This window comes from Micropterus dolomieu, linkage group LG22, assembly GCF_021292245.1.
Source record: "Micropterus dolomieu isolate WLL.071019.BEF.003 ecotype Adirondacks linkage group LG22, ASM2129224v1, whole genome shotgun sequence".
Taxonomy (NCBI): Eukaryota; Metazoa; Chordata; class Actinopteri; order Centrarchiformes; family Centrarchidae; genus Micropterus; species Micropterus dolomieu.
Window position 1 is genome coordinate 29,029,760 of NC_060171.1, and position 12,848 is coordinate 29,042,607.

Consider the following 12,848-nt stretch of genomic DNA (forward strand, 5'->3'; position numbering starts at 1 on the left):
TATTCCTTTTATAACGCACCAGAGTGTTACTGGATTTTTTTTACATTCATGAACTTTTTTTGCAACGCAAGAAGCTATAAACACAACTTTGACATCACTTTAGCACTTTAAAGTTCTTAAGGCATCTAGAGCAGCATTATCATTAGTCCAGAGTCATGTTTCTGGCCACCTGAAAGTCCAATATTCACTTTCCTGATTTGGCCTCCAACAGCCTGAGGTAAACATCAGACTCTTTAGCAGCTCCACTATGTTAACCAGCTAGTCGCTAACTGTGTCTATGTACAGACTGGTGTTGGACAGGTAGCATACAGTGAGTTTATCAGAGCAGTTTTGCTGGAAACAGGGTTGTTGACAGTGAACTAAATAGTAATGTTATGGGCTGTAAAATCAACAACAAGCTGAAAGACACTAAAATCCTCTGTAGAGCTGAGGGAAGTTGCAGAGGCGGTTGATCACCTTTCACATTTCATGTAGTCTTTTGACATATTGTTAATAACAACATATTGATTAGTGCAGCTTTAAGCCCCAGCACTGCACCTTTCGTGACTGAGTTTAGAACAGAAATTTCAAGCAGTATTCTCAAATGCAATGTTACAGTATGTTATAACTGTATTTAAGCAAAAATGCTGAAATGCAGTTACAAAGGGTATTAACATACCATTAGAGGTAAAGATGTAAACCACAACATCTCTGCCTTAGAAATATGTAAAAGACAATGTGTAGCCAGCTAGGCTGGATCACCCTAAAGGTGAAATTTGCAAATCATGGGCTAACTGTACATTCATGTTCATACAGAAGTGACACCCAAAATCAAACACCTACAGAACCGTCTCAAACAGCTGCTGTGAAGGACAATTTAGATCATTGGACATAAAAGATTTTAAATGAGGTTACATTTTGGTAAGCTAAAATGAATCAAATATTTTGTAATGTGTATAATAAACTTTTCTTTACCATCTTACTGCACACACCCATTAATTGATTAATTGTAAACACACACAGATACAACAAGGATACAATGTGCGTCTAATGTGGAGTGGTACAGAGACTCCAGCAGAAACTACATCATTTCATGCCTGTCCTTTATTACTGGTATAATAAACCAAGATCAGAATCAGAATCAGAATCGGGTTTATTGCCAGGTACATTTTTACATACGAGGAATTTGCCTTGGTACAAATTGGTACTTACAGTACACATGAACATAAATAGAAATTTAAAAGTAAGGAGATCCAAAAATGTACAAGGATACAAAAAATACAATAATACTATAGTATAATACTGACAAGTGCGGCTAGAACAGTCTGGAGCTCAACGCTCTGAAGACAGTGGAGATGGTCGTGGACTAAAGAAAGAGCCCAGCCCCACCCTCTCCCATCATCCTACGTGACTCCCCAGTCGCCACTGTGGACTCCCTCATCATCTCCCAGGACCTCAAGTGGGAGCTAAAGCCCTGGATATACTTACTTTTTAACAAAGCGTAGGCATAGACAGACGTCGGCGACGCAAACAGCATTGTTCACATACTTGCCTACGTACTTTGCATGTACCTGGAGGATTAAACCTGAATACACTAGGGGGCAGGCCAGGACCGGATCTTCCCTCGCCGACACCGGATTATCTTCTTTGACAACCTCCGAATTTGCACATCGTAAACAAATCAAACATAGCAACACTCGAGGAGGTTGTGATTTTAATGACACATCATAACAATCTCGATAATTGCTATAGCTAATAGCTCCAGGAGTTTTATTGTAAACATCCCGCCATAAATGTAATTTTTGTAAAAGTCTTCTTCTTCTTTTGGGTTTAATGGTGGTTGGCAAACCAACTGCATAAAGCCACCACCTGGGCTGGTGTGTGGAACAGTAGAGTGCTGCTGACCTGCCGGTCAGATTGACATGCTGCCCCCACATTCATGTGCTGAATTGCATCTCGCGGACACGTAGCGTTAATTCCTTGAGACGTGCACCACCTACACTCCAAAGGAACACAGGATACGCGTGGCAGCCATCTTTCATACGCGAACGCATAGTTAAAAGCAAGTATATCCCTTGGCTTAAACATCACCTCCCTCACCTAAAAGGCCCAGCAGAGGATGTACTTCCTGCCGCAGCTGAAGAAGTTCAACCTGCTAAAGACAATGATGGTGCACTTCTACTCCGTCATCATCGAGTCCATCCTCACCTCCTCCATCACCATCTGGTACGATGCTGCCACTGCCAGGGACAAGGGCAGGCTGCAGCGCATCATTCGCTCTGCAGAGAAGGTGATTGGCAGCAATCTTCACTTCAGGAACTGTACGCCTCCAGGACTCTGAAGCAGGCAGGAAAGTTTGCCGCTGACTCCTCCCACCCTGGACACACTGTTTCAGACTCTACCCTCTGGCAAGAGGCAGCGGCCAATCAGGACCAAAACCTCTTGCCACAAAAACAGCTTCTTATCTGCAGCTAGCCTCATTAACAAGGCCCGGGTCCCTCGCTGACACTCCCCCCTTTCAAATAATACAAATGTCTCTGCACGTGTAAATATTATTTCATTTCATATCATGCACAAACCTGGCACATTGCACATATTTGCTGTCAATTGTTAATCATTGTTGTTTTATTTTTATTTTTTTATATTGTCAAATTATGAACACAATATCCTCTTCCGTTGCAATACATCCGCACAACACAAACCGGAGTAATGCACATGAAAATATCTGCCACATTGTTCTTTCTCTGCAAATAGTTTTAAAAGTATTATTTTCTCTATTCTTTTATTATTCTTAGATAACTTACATCTGTTTATTCCATATTTATATATTTCTGCATTTATTTATGTCAACTGTATGTTTGTCTACGTGTAGCACCTTATCACCAAAGCAAATTCCTTGTATGTGTAAAACACTACTTGGCAATTCATAGTTTTCAGTCTTGTGACATGCGCAGTGACCTGGAGGACCAAATAACTGAGCAAAATAGCGGCTCACTCCCCCGTAGAGACGTGGCAAAAGCCATTAAATTTTATTTGAATCACCTCTCAACTCAAGAAAACGACACAAACTGCAAGTGTTGGGCACTTGCGATCCATATACAGCATCCGCTGCCATATTTTCGCCGTTAAAAACCGCCAAGGTCCCTGCCAGCGCTTGACTGTGGTAATAATTATGTTTACCTTTTAGGGAATCCCTCACCTAACACAGCCCAGGCTTGTCTTTTCATCAATTAGTGCATCCGCAAGCACAACAACCATCCAGCATTTTGGCAATGTAAAAGTAACAAACTCAAAGTAACCGTGTATCACTTGCTTATTAGTTGGCGGGCAGCGGAAAATAACATCTTTTTTCCCTCCAAGGGAGCATTTTCCTTGGAATGTGACGTCACATGAAACCTATGAATAAAGCTCCTTCTGATTCAGATTCTGGTATTAAACCTCAGTTACACACATGATACATCTATTTCTCTCAAGGTACACGATTTTTATTACCTGATGCCAGTACCAGAAAGTAAGATTAGGTATCTTTGGGTTTAGCTCAGGTTTTCTGCTATCATGAAACAATGTGTTTTAACCAGGGTAAATCACCATGGTTACCCATGCTACACGGCATCAGAGGATCAGATCAGAACGTGTCAAAAGCCTGCTTACTAACCAATCAGTCATTTCTCAGGCAGGATTCTGACAGGAACAAAAGCATTGATTTTACAACAAAACCACAATTTTAAAATGGCAGTAAAATTGCTTTTCAGTTAATTTACATAATATTTATAGAACACAAGTGTTGACTCTGGGTTTAAAATGTAACAGACAGAGATAGTTTACTACATTAGACAAGTTTGTATCCGAAATTAGTGCTTAGAGGTGATTAGGTAAACCAAATGGCAACCTCTGAAAAATTAAGCCCAAGTGGAAGTGCCTTAAACCTGCATTAAACCTTATTATTTCACCAGGGGACAACTCCACACAAAACAGAAGTCAGATTGCATTGCAGTCTAGCCTGAAATGATCCTTCTACTCACTTGATTTACTAGCTCAGTATTGGGACCGCGGGGCTTTGACAGATGAATTTGTGTCTCCTAAACCTTTGAGTAGGGATGAAACGATTACCATTAAAATTCTGGAAAGTTATTATTACCGTACACATTTTAATCACCATGATACCCGGGTTCGTTTACCGTGCTATTATAAACTCATGGCAAATACTGTCCAGCATCAACCAAATTTAGCGACAGTCTCCCAGAAGTATGCAACTTGGGTTTGTTTGGGTCAATGACAACACGGCGGAAGACAGTGCTGCGGAGATTTGTCAGTCACTCTGAAATCTGGTTATATTCTAGTTTTTATGAGAGCGCTGAGGGAAACGTGATTGAAGAAAATTACCTTATATTGAACGCAGGGTGAGTTAACTTTTAGCTTTGGTTTGTCTGTCTGACTTGCTAACAGCTTGTAAACTGAAGCTCTCAGTGTTAGCTGCTCTTGTAAAAACGCTACATGTTTTTCTACTGCTATGTGCGTTGTGTGTCTGCAGACTCTAGTCATCCACTGCACATGATAACACGTTATGCAGTTTAGTCAACCAATCAGCATATCTTGTTCATTTTAAATCCAGCAGCTATCAAATTAGTTGTGTCAGAACAGGAGAAACTCTACAGTCTGCTCTGTATTTATGTCAGTTGTTGGGCTCTCTGGAGTCGACCACTGAAACTGGCGATAGCAGTAGCTGTTTTCTAGCATGTCCTGCTCGGAGCAGACATGCAGCAGAACTCTCTGATCTTACGGCAGTGATGCGAGTGCCTGCCTCAGCTCCTGCCTGCCTCAGCTCCTGCAACCAGGCTTAGTCCCTCAATGGCTATGACACAACATCTGCCAGCTAGCTTCACAAGCCAACAGAAACAACGAAGTAGCTTAGCGCCAAGCAGCTTAAATCTGAGGTGAACAGACAGAGTGGCCGTTTCCTCCATCTACACAATTGGAACATGACACAGCAAAAGCCTGCAACAGAAACACAATTCTTCCTCGTCTGGCCGATCCACAATGGACTTGCTAGCTAACAACTAGCCTACTAGCTATTGATGGCAATTTTGGTTATAGTTATTAATTTTATTATTATTATTAATCAGAGTTTCAATGTTCTCTTCTTTAAGAGTAGTGCCCCAAGGTGATTAGTAATTATTAAATAAAAGTAATAATAATAATTATTATATTATTAAATATAACTATTGATGCCATTTAAACCCTAAATCCCATCATAGAAAATAAGCTCTGCTGTTTGAGGGAGCTCTCAATGAATGTAAATAGTGACGAAGAATCTGCTGAGAGAGCCAATCCCCTTTATTAAACACACAGGAACTTTAAATCTTAGTTAAATCAACAACATGAAATACTGATGAGCATAATCAGCAGTGTAAACAGTAATGCTGTCAGGTTATAATGCCTGCGTAATACACCTGCATGAATATGACTGGATGTTACTAGCTATGAGCCAGTCATTACAAAGCATTTATATAAAGCATTTATTAGATTATATATTATAAAACAAACAGCTGATGCCGATCAGCCAATCTAAGCGCGACTTCAGAGTTCTGCCTGAACTAAGACTATGCTTAATTTCAGTAAGAGACCAAGAAATTGACCATTTATAGCAAATAGTTATACAGCATAAGGCACACAAACACACAGAACATGCAAAATGTCAGCGTATTAGAATGAAAATGTGTTATCCTATGATAAGTAGCATAATAACATGAAGACACACACTGACACAGAACAAAATCACACAGACACATACACACACAGGGAGGGCTCTGAAGCCTGTCTCTTTAATGTGCTAACAGCAGCGCTCATTAGAGAATCATTATCACACAGGCAGACAGGGTTGCTCACACACTGGGACACGCACAAACTGCACTGGCCTGCAGCCTTTGTGTGTGTGTGTTTGTGTGTCAGTGTCAGTGTGTTCATCTATAGTCACAAGGTCTGCACTCGCAGGTTCTCTCATTATCTGAGAACCAGGAAGACTGAGGCAAAGCAGCAGCCGATTTGTGCAGCCTACAACTTTCCCGCCCACTTACCCCAACACACACACACACACACACACACACCAGTCTAACCACTACCCCAGTATGTGGTCCACACACACACTGTGGATGTCACATCTTATTGTCTGTTACTCCTTCCTATGTTCCACCCCTGTTTGAACTCACTGTAATATAACACAAGAAAAGGTTCTGCAATCATTCCTTAGAGAAACAAAAGGATTCTGGCACACAACACACAGACGAGAACAATCCTTTGTGTATTTTGTATTTGTTCTACACAGGGTGACAGGGTACAATTAGGGACAAAAAGCACCGTGGGAGCATAATGATACCCAGCCACTGCACTCTTTTCAGATTTAGGCAGGAGACATGTCATTGGATACATACAAGAGGGGGAACATGTGCTATTTGTTGAAAGTTTGTAGCTAAAGCACACCTCAAGTCTTACACCAGCTTGATGTGATGTGTGTAGTGCAGGCACGGCCGAAATGAGGCTATGTTAAGACATGCAAAAGAGACCATTAATATAGAAAATACTGTCTCACAAATTGAAAAATTGAATGGTTCTTCAAGGAACCTTAAGGCTGAATTCAGAACAGCAATAACAGTGAATGAAAAAACACAGGCTCCTCGTTTATTTCAATGAGACCAGTGCGTTTGTACAGTTAAGGGTGCTGTGCAGAGGGCTATGGTATAAAACAAAGTGGGGTTCTCCAGCAATTAATTTGATCCTGGGTTAACATTTGTCACAGCACAGTGCAATGTCACTTTGCCTAAAATACATAGTGGGAGAATGTAACATGTAGCATTGCATTAATTAATTCATTGAGTCAGATGAGCAAATAATTGCTTTCACATGTCAGTGTGAGGTCCAGCCTCAAAGAAAAATAAACTGATTTGGCATCTGATTAGCTTTCAAACTAGACACGCTCTGTCTGGCAACACAACCACAACAGTTTTTGTTTATTGACACGGTGTCACTGTTAATCTAAACGCTGCCTAAAAGGAAGTTCCTATGAGCTCTACCTGAATGAGTCTCTACTGCAGCTCGATGAATACTGCATGTCTTTCTACCAAGGATTGCTACCAAAATAGATAACCTTCTTGGGTGTGAGACAGAGCCTTAGGCTTGTTGTTAATTTTGATTTTATGTGCCTCAGATTCATATGTCGGAAATACTTTCTTGCTTATCATCATTGCCCTATACTATATAATAAGTTTACTAACCAGGTATATTGTTGTAAACCAGTTTGTTAGTCAAGCTGTGGACTTCAGTGGTGTCAATGGTATAGTCTAGACCAGTGGTTCCCAAACTTTTTCAGCTCAAGACCTAAAAGAGAAATCTGTAGAAAGCCACTAGGGCTTTGTGAGGGTGTATTTAGGCAAAACAATGCTTTGAGCAAAATGCTAATGTCAACATGCTAACAGGCTCACAATTACAATGTTCACATGCTGATGTTAAGCAGATAATGTAGCCTAGCTGATCACCATCTTAGTTTAGCTGTTAGCTTGGTACAGTTGAGGCTAATGGGAATTTTCATTAGTTTTGCAGGTTTTTGGTCAGAACCCATGGTAGGCAGAAATCAGAAAGAGCTTTATTGGCAGGTAGTATGATATAATAATAATAATAATCTTTATTTATAGAGCACTTTTCAAAAACCAGTTACAAAGTGCTTTCACAAGTGTAAAAACAATAAAACACATAAAATTAATTACATGCTAAAAACAAGAAAACACAGACTAGAATACACGTTTAAAATAAATATAAAATATATTTAAAAAATAAATAAAATAAAATAAAATCGGGAAAGGCTCTCCTATAAAAGTATGTTTTAAGAATGGACTTAAAAGAGTTCACTGACTCAGCGAACTTATTGACTTTATTTTATCCTTTTTATTTTATTCTATTTTACTTATTTATCTTAAACGTGTCTTTTCAATGTTTTCTTGCTTTTATCTTGTATTGTTTTTGTATTAGTGTCTTTACACTTTGTAACTTATTTTTGAAAAGTGCTCTACAAATATAGATTATAATTATTATTTGTGCATTACTCCCATGTTGTGCACACAAATTGCAACAGAAGAGGATATTGTGTACATGAATATATAAATTGACAAAATATAAAAATATAGAATACAGAACGATTAACAATTAACAAAAAATATGTGCAATATGCCAGGTTTGTGCATGATATGAAATGAAATAATATTTACACATGTAGACACAAAAGGCCAAAGATCATCAAAGTTATTAAAATTAATCCATGTGTCCCAAAAATTATGCCAATACAAAAGACATTTCTCTAAAAACCACAAGTGGCGACAGAGGTAAAGCCATCAAAAGTGGTGGCCTGACTGACTGATCTGTAGAGTTATGCTGCTAGCATAAAAGAGGGTGGAGAGGAGAGGAGGAAAACTACTGATAAAGTGACACAGAAAAAGGAGAAAATTAGATGGAGGACGCTTCCCTATTATGCTGTTAAGCCCGAAAATGTGTGAAATGCCTGGCCAGTGTCTCTGAAAAGAGGTGTGAGATGGACAGAAGTTGTCACTCCAGTCTGTCACCCTCCTTCCTGACACTCTGGTCAGGACACTGTGCCAACAGATGCACACACTTGTTTGTCCCGTCAGCTCTCAAGCTGTTAAACAGAGTAGAATTACAAACTGCCCTGACAGCCATTCACTACGGGCTACTCTTTTTTTTACTGGTGAGTAAATAATATTAGTTAGTGGTGTGTTCCCTTTAGAAGGATAATGATAAGCAATTTGATCAAACTTTTGTCCCAGTGGGAATGTGCACTAAACAGTGGCATATTACAGAGACAGTGAAAGGACATAGGGAGGAAGGGGGGGTGGTGTCCAGTGGCTCAGAGGAAAAAGTATGAACATACAGTAGCTTTTACTTCATAACTGGTCATAACACAGAAACACAGGAGTCTGGACAGGATACTGCCGTAGAGATCAGGAATGAAGAAACAAACCTTAAGGGAAAACCTAGAGCAGTTTGGAAGCACTGAGAGGGGTTAGGGAGTCTTGTGAAGAGATGAAATGAAAGAGGGTTGAGACACATTATAAGCTGTCATTGTTCACCAAGGAGAAGAGCAGTCGAACAGCAGGAAGTACAATATAACTTTGAAAAGAAACAGCAGCTAAGAGTTACTGTCATGAAATGTGAAAAGAATTTGGGGAATCATACAATTTTTATACTTATTTATAGTTAGCTAAACATCTTTCTTATACATCTGTGTGCACTTAAAAGGTGCATTAATTCATTTGGTTAGCGCCATTGCCCTGTGTCTCATCATTCTTATCTACATTATACAGGTTGAACTGGAGAATAATTATAAGACAGAAATAAAGATAAATAGGTAAGTTGTTGTCACTTACCGCTGCTTTCTCTTGTTGAAGTGCCTGGGCAGCAAAACGCGCTACGTGGTTGATGATTGGAGCAAAGTTTGTCGGGCCGTAGAAACGAATGTGAGGGAGACAGGCGGAGTAGGCCTGGGCAATACCCTCCACGCCTACACACAGAGAAAGACAGAGAGAAAGTATTCAAACACCAACACACCTTAAAGGTGGGTAATGGAGGAAGAGAGGTGTATGATATGGAGGCGGGGGGAGAGGGGGCGGTGGCAGAATATGAAAAAAAAGGACTTTTACTCAAATCTCCCAACTCAAATGAGCCAGAAGCTCATAAAAACATATTATTTTTTTCCTAATGAGTATTGTTATTTTATACTCCAATCCAGCTTAAACAGGCAGACAATTGAACGTGTGCCCAAACTGGGTTCATTTGCCCAACACTAGCCTCCTATCTCAGCAACCTGCTTGTCTTTTTGTTTCTTTAAGGGAACTGGGAAGTCAACAATGCAACAAACATACATTGCTTACTTACTTACTTCATGTACAAATAAAGATTTAAAAATTCTACACAAATGTTATACATTATAAGATACAGTGGAAACCGTAGATGAGAAAAAACAACAATTTGGTAGATAGAATGCTAACCCCTTTTTAGGATGGTTACATTATTACACTTTATATAAAAAGGTTTTATATAGCAGTTACAGCAGCACTTTTTGACTGTAGTCCTTCAAATGAGGTTTTATTGTATGGCCTGAAACTTTTCATTTTAGAGTGCACTGGAGGCTGTATTGGCGGTTCCAAGAAAAGATGAGCTGCAATGCTCTCTTACGTAGTTTGTAGAGAAGCTACCTCTGCTAACCTTAAAAAGAAAGGGCATTTGTGGAGGCAGATGTTTTAATAACAGCAAGCTGTACTAATCTATTTTGAAGAAGCACACAGAACTCAATTTTTTGACACAGGTCTTCTTCAGCAGAGGGCTGCGTATAAATTCTCATCAATTCAAAAGTTCTGATTTAGCATAACGTCCTGCTTCTGTCAAGCTAAAACATGTGTCACACAATTTCCTTCTAGGTCTCACAGTTGTGCTCTCAGCAGTTGGTGCTCAAGTCGTTTGCATTTGTCAATAAACACATTTGCATCCTACACATTTCAAATGCTAATGGTGCGTTGACAGAATGCACCATATTAAAAAGGAGTGCAGACTTTCTGGATCGTTAAAACAAGGTGCAAGATACTGATGATTTACAAATATGTTTTTACTTTACTAAATATGAGATGAGGAAATGTGAGTTACAGCTTGTATATGCAAAAGTAACCTCTTCATCATGTTTAAACAAAAGTAAGAGTCTACAGCCATGCTAGTGACTCTGTGAGGCTGTACTTTGAGCTTAATGCAAACGCCAACATGCTTAAAATCATCACAACAAGAAAGGAGGCATGCTGATGTTTAGCAGGTTTGATGTTTAGCATATTCACCATCTCAGTTTAGTGTGCCAACATTTGCTTATTAACTCTAAACACAAAACGCAGCTGATGGGAATGTCTTTACTTTTGCAGGTATTTGGTGATAAATCAAAGTATTGGACAAAGTACTGCACCTGATGACAGTGCTAGATGAAAAGTCAGGGGATCACCAAAATGTGTGAATGTGTGTGCCAAATTTCATAGCATTCAACAGTTGTTGAGTTATTTTAGTCCAAAGGCGGTGGATAGACCAACCGACTGACCGCTAGCATGGCTAAAAATACTTACTAAAAATAGCAATCTAATCAGGTGTGCATTGCTTGCATGCAGCATATTGAGCTAGCTTTATATTAGCCTGATACTACTTTAACTATTTAACTTTACAGTTTAAAATCTTGAACTCTTCATCTTCAACAGCCAAAATGTGCTAAATGCTCCGAGAGGGGGGCAATATCACCGTATCTTTGTAAAGATCAAGCTATCTGAAAAGGCTAAAACAAAGTAAATGATACTTGCTGTAGAATCTTAACGACATCGCCTAACATCCAAAAAGCATCTTCCCAATCAGTATATAAATGTGAATGCACTTATCTGGATCTTTGCCTGGTCTGAACTGTCAGGAGAAACTGCTTGGTGTCAGTGACATAGTGAGCACTGGCATTCATGCTGCCAGTTTAGACAAACGTCCTAAGTAGAAAGTGTAGGTGAAGTGTGAAGGTGTTATTTACTCAGACTCAGCAAGACGCTCAGAGAGGAGTGCAGCACCTGCTGCTGTCACGTGATTTGTAGATGGTATGTCTTTTTTTTGAGTGTATCCTGCATTCTTATTAAACTTAAGAATACTCCAGTTTCTATTGCAGTGATGTTGTGTTTTTTACCCTGTCACAGTGGCATTTCAGCCTCTTACAGAGAAAATGGGATTATATTCTACTGTCCTTTTAATTTAACTTTACTTCAGACTCTCAAGCAGTGGTGGAAACCCTTTGCTGTTGCAACACTATTTATTTTTAATACAGTAATAAGTGTAGACTTATATATAGTATAAGTGACAGTGTTTTCAGCGGATGCAATTATAAATAGAAGAGAGTTGTAAACAGAAAACAAGTCTGTATGGTTGTGAGGCAGGCAAAGCAAAGGTTCAGCGGGTTCTTGTTACTGGATATGTCATTTCTTTCAATATCACATAGAATTTCACAATGGGCTTTACAGGATCATGTTATCCAGAGTTTCTGCCCAAGCCCAAGTTGCTATAAAGACAGATATACTGGACAGTAATAGCTTTTCTGTATCACATCGGCCAATGAATGAAAAGATATTCAGAAATGTTTGACGTAATTTATGATAAGAGACACCATTACATGTAAAATGTCCTGCTCACAACATTTTTTAGTCAAATGTGTGTTTGTTTATGTTATATGATTATATAAGAAAAAAAAGTATCAGTTTATAATTCTCTATTCTCATCAGATTTAGTTTTGTATTTGCCTCAAAAACCCACCATCGGTCAGGCCTCAAGAGGTCAGTCTGATAAAACAGAAACAAAATTGAAGAATGATGTAAAAAAAATCTGAGTTTGCAGCAGGGTCATGGATGGCGTCTGTAACTACTACACAGGAACTCACCTGAACAGAAGGGGTTGGTGGGGTTGAAGTTTATGGCAAATTCGTGCGACACCTGAGGAGAAACCCAGATAATAAACTTGAAATTCATCCTTCACTACACTGTAAAATATTGTTAAGAAATACTGTCCATTTCTCCCACACTCTCTCCCTCCCACCCTCTCTCTCTCTCTCTCTGTACCGCTCTCTCTCCTTTGTCCTTTTCATCAGCTCAGTGCCATGGCAACACAGATGGGTTGACAGTTGCGTAATCATGTGAATATGCATGTGTAATGCTTACAGTTTTATCTGTGTAAAATGCATGTATAAATTAGGCTTCCTTTAACTATAAATTGCATGTGACAACAACCCCCCTCTCTCTGTCACTCACACACACACA

General features: G+C 39.3%; 1 protein-coding gene across 5 annotated transcripts in view; it reads right to left on the reverse strand.

Moving 5' to 3' along the window:
• The window catches only part of cpne2 (copine II), a 56,199-nt gene that overhangs the window by 10,052 nt on the left and 33,299 nt on the right, over positions 1-12,848 (reverse strand). For 3 of the 5 annotated variants that reach the window (XR_006822763.1, XM_046037338.1, XM_046037337.1), the window contains exons 13-14: positions 12,473-12,524; positions 9,408-9,541 (exon numbers count right to left, since the gene is read on the reverse strand). Coding sequence is in view for 4 of the 5 variants with exons in the window: in XM_046037338.1 (XP_045893294.1) it covers positions 9,408-9,541; positions 12,473-12,524 (186 nt within the window). In the remaining variant the exon portion in view is untranslated. Of the gene's footprint in view, positions 1-2,187; positions 2,220-8,936; positions 9,053-9,407; positions 9,542-12,472; positions 12,525-12,848 lie in introns of those variants that run through there. The other 2 variants (XM_046037339.1, XM_046037340.1) reach the window with 2 other exon arrangements.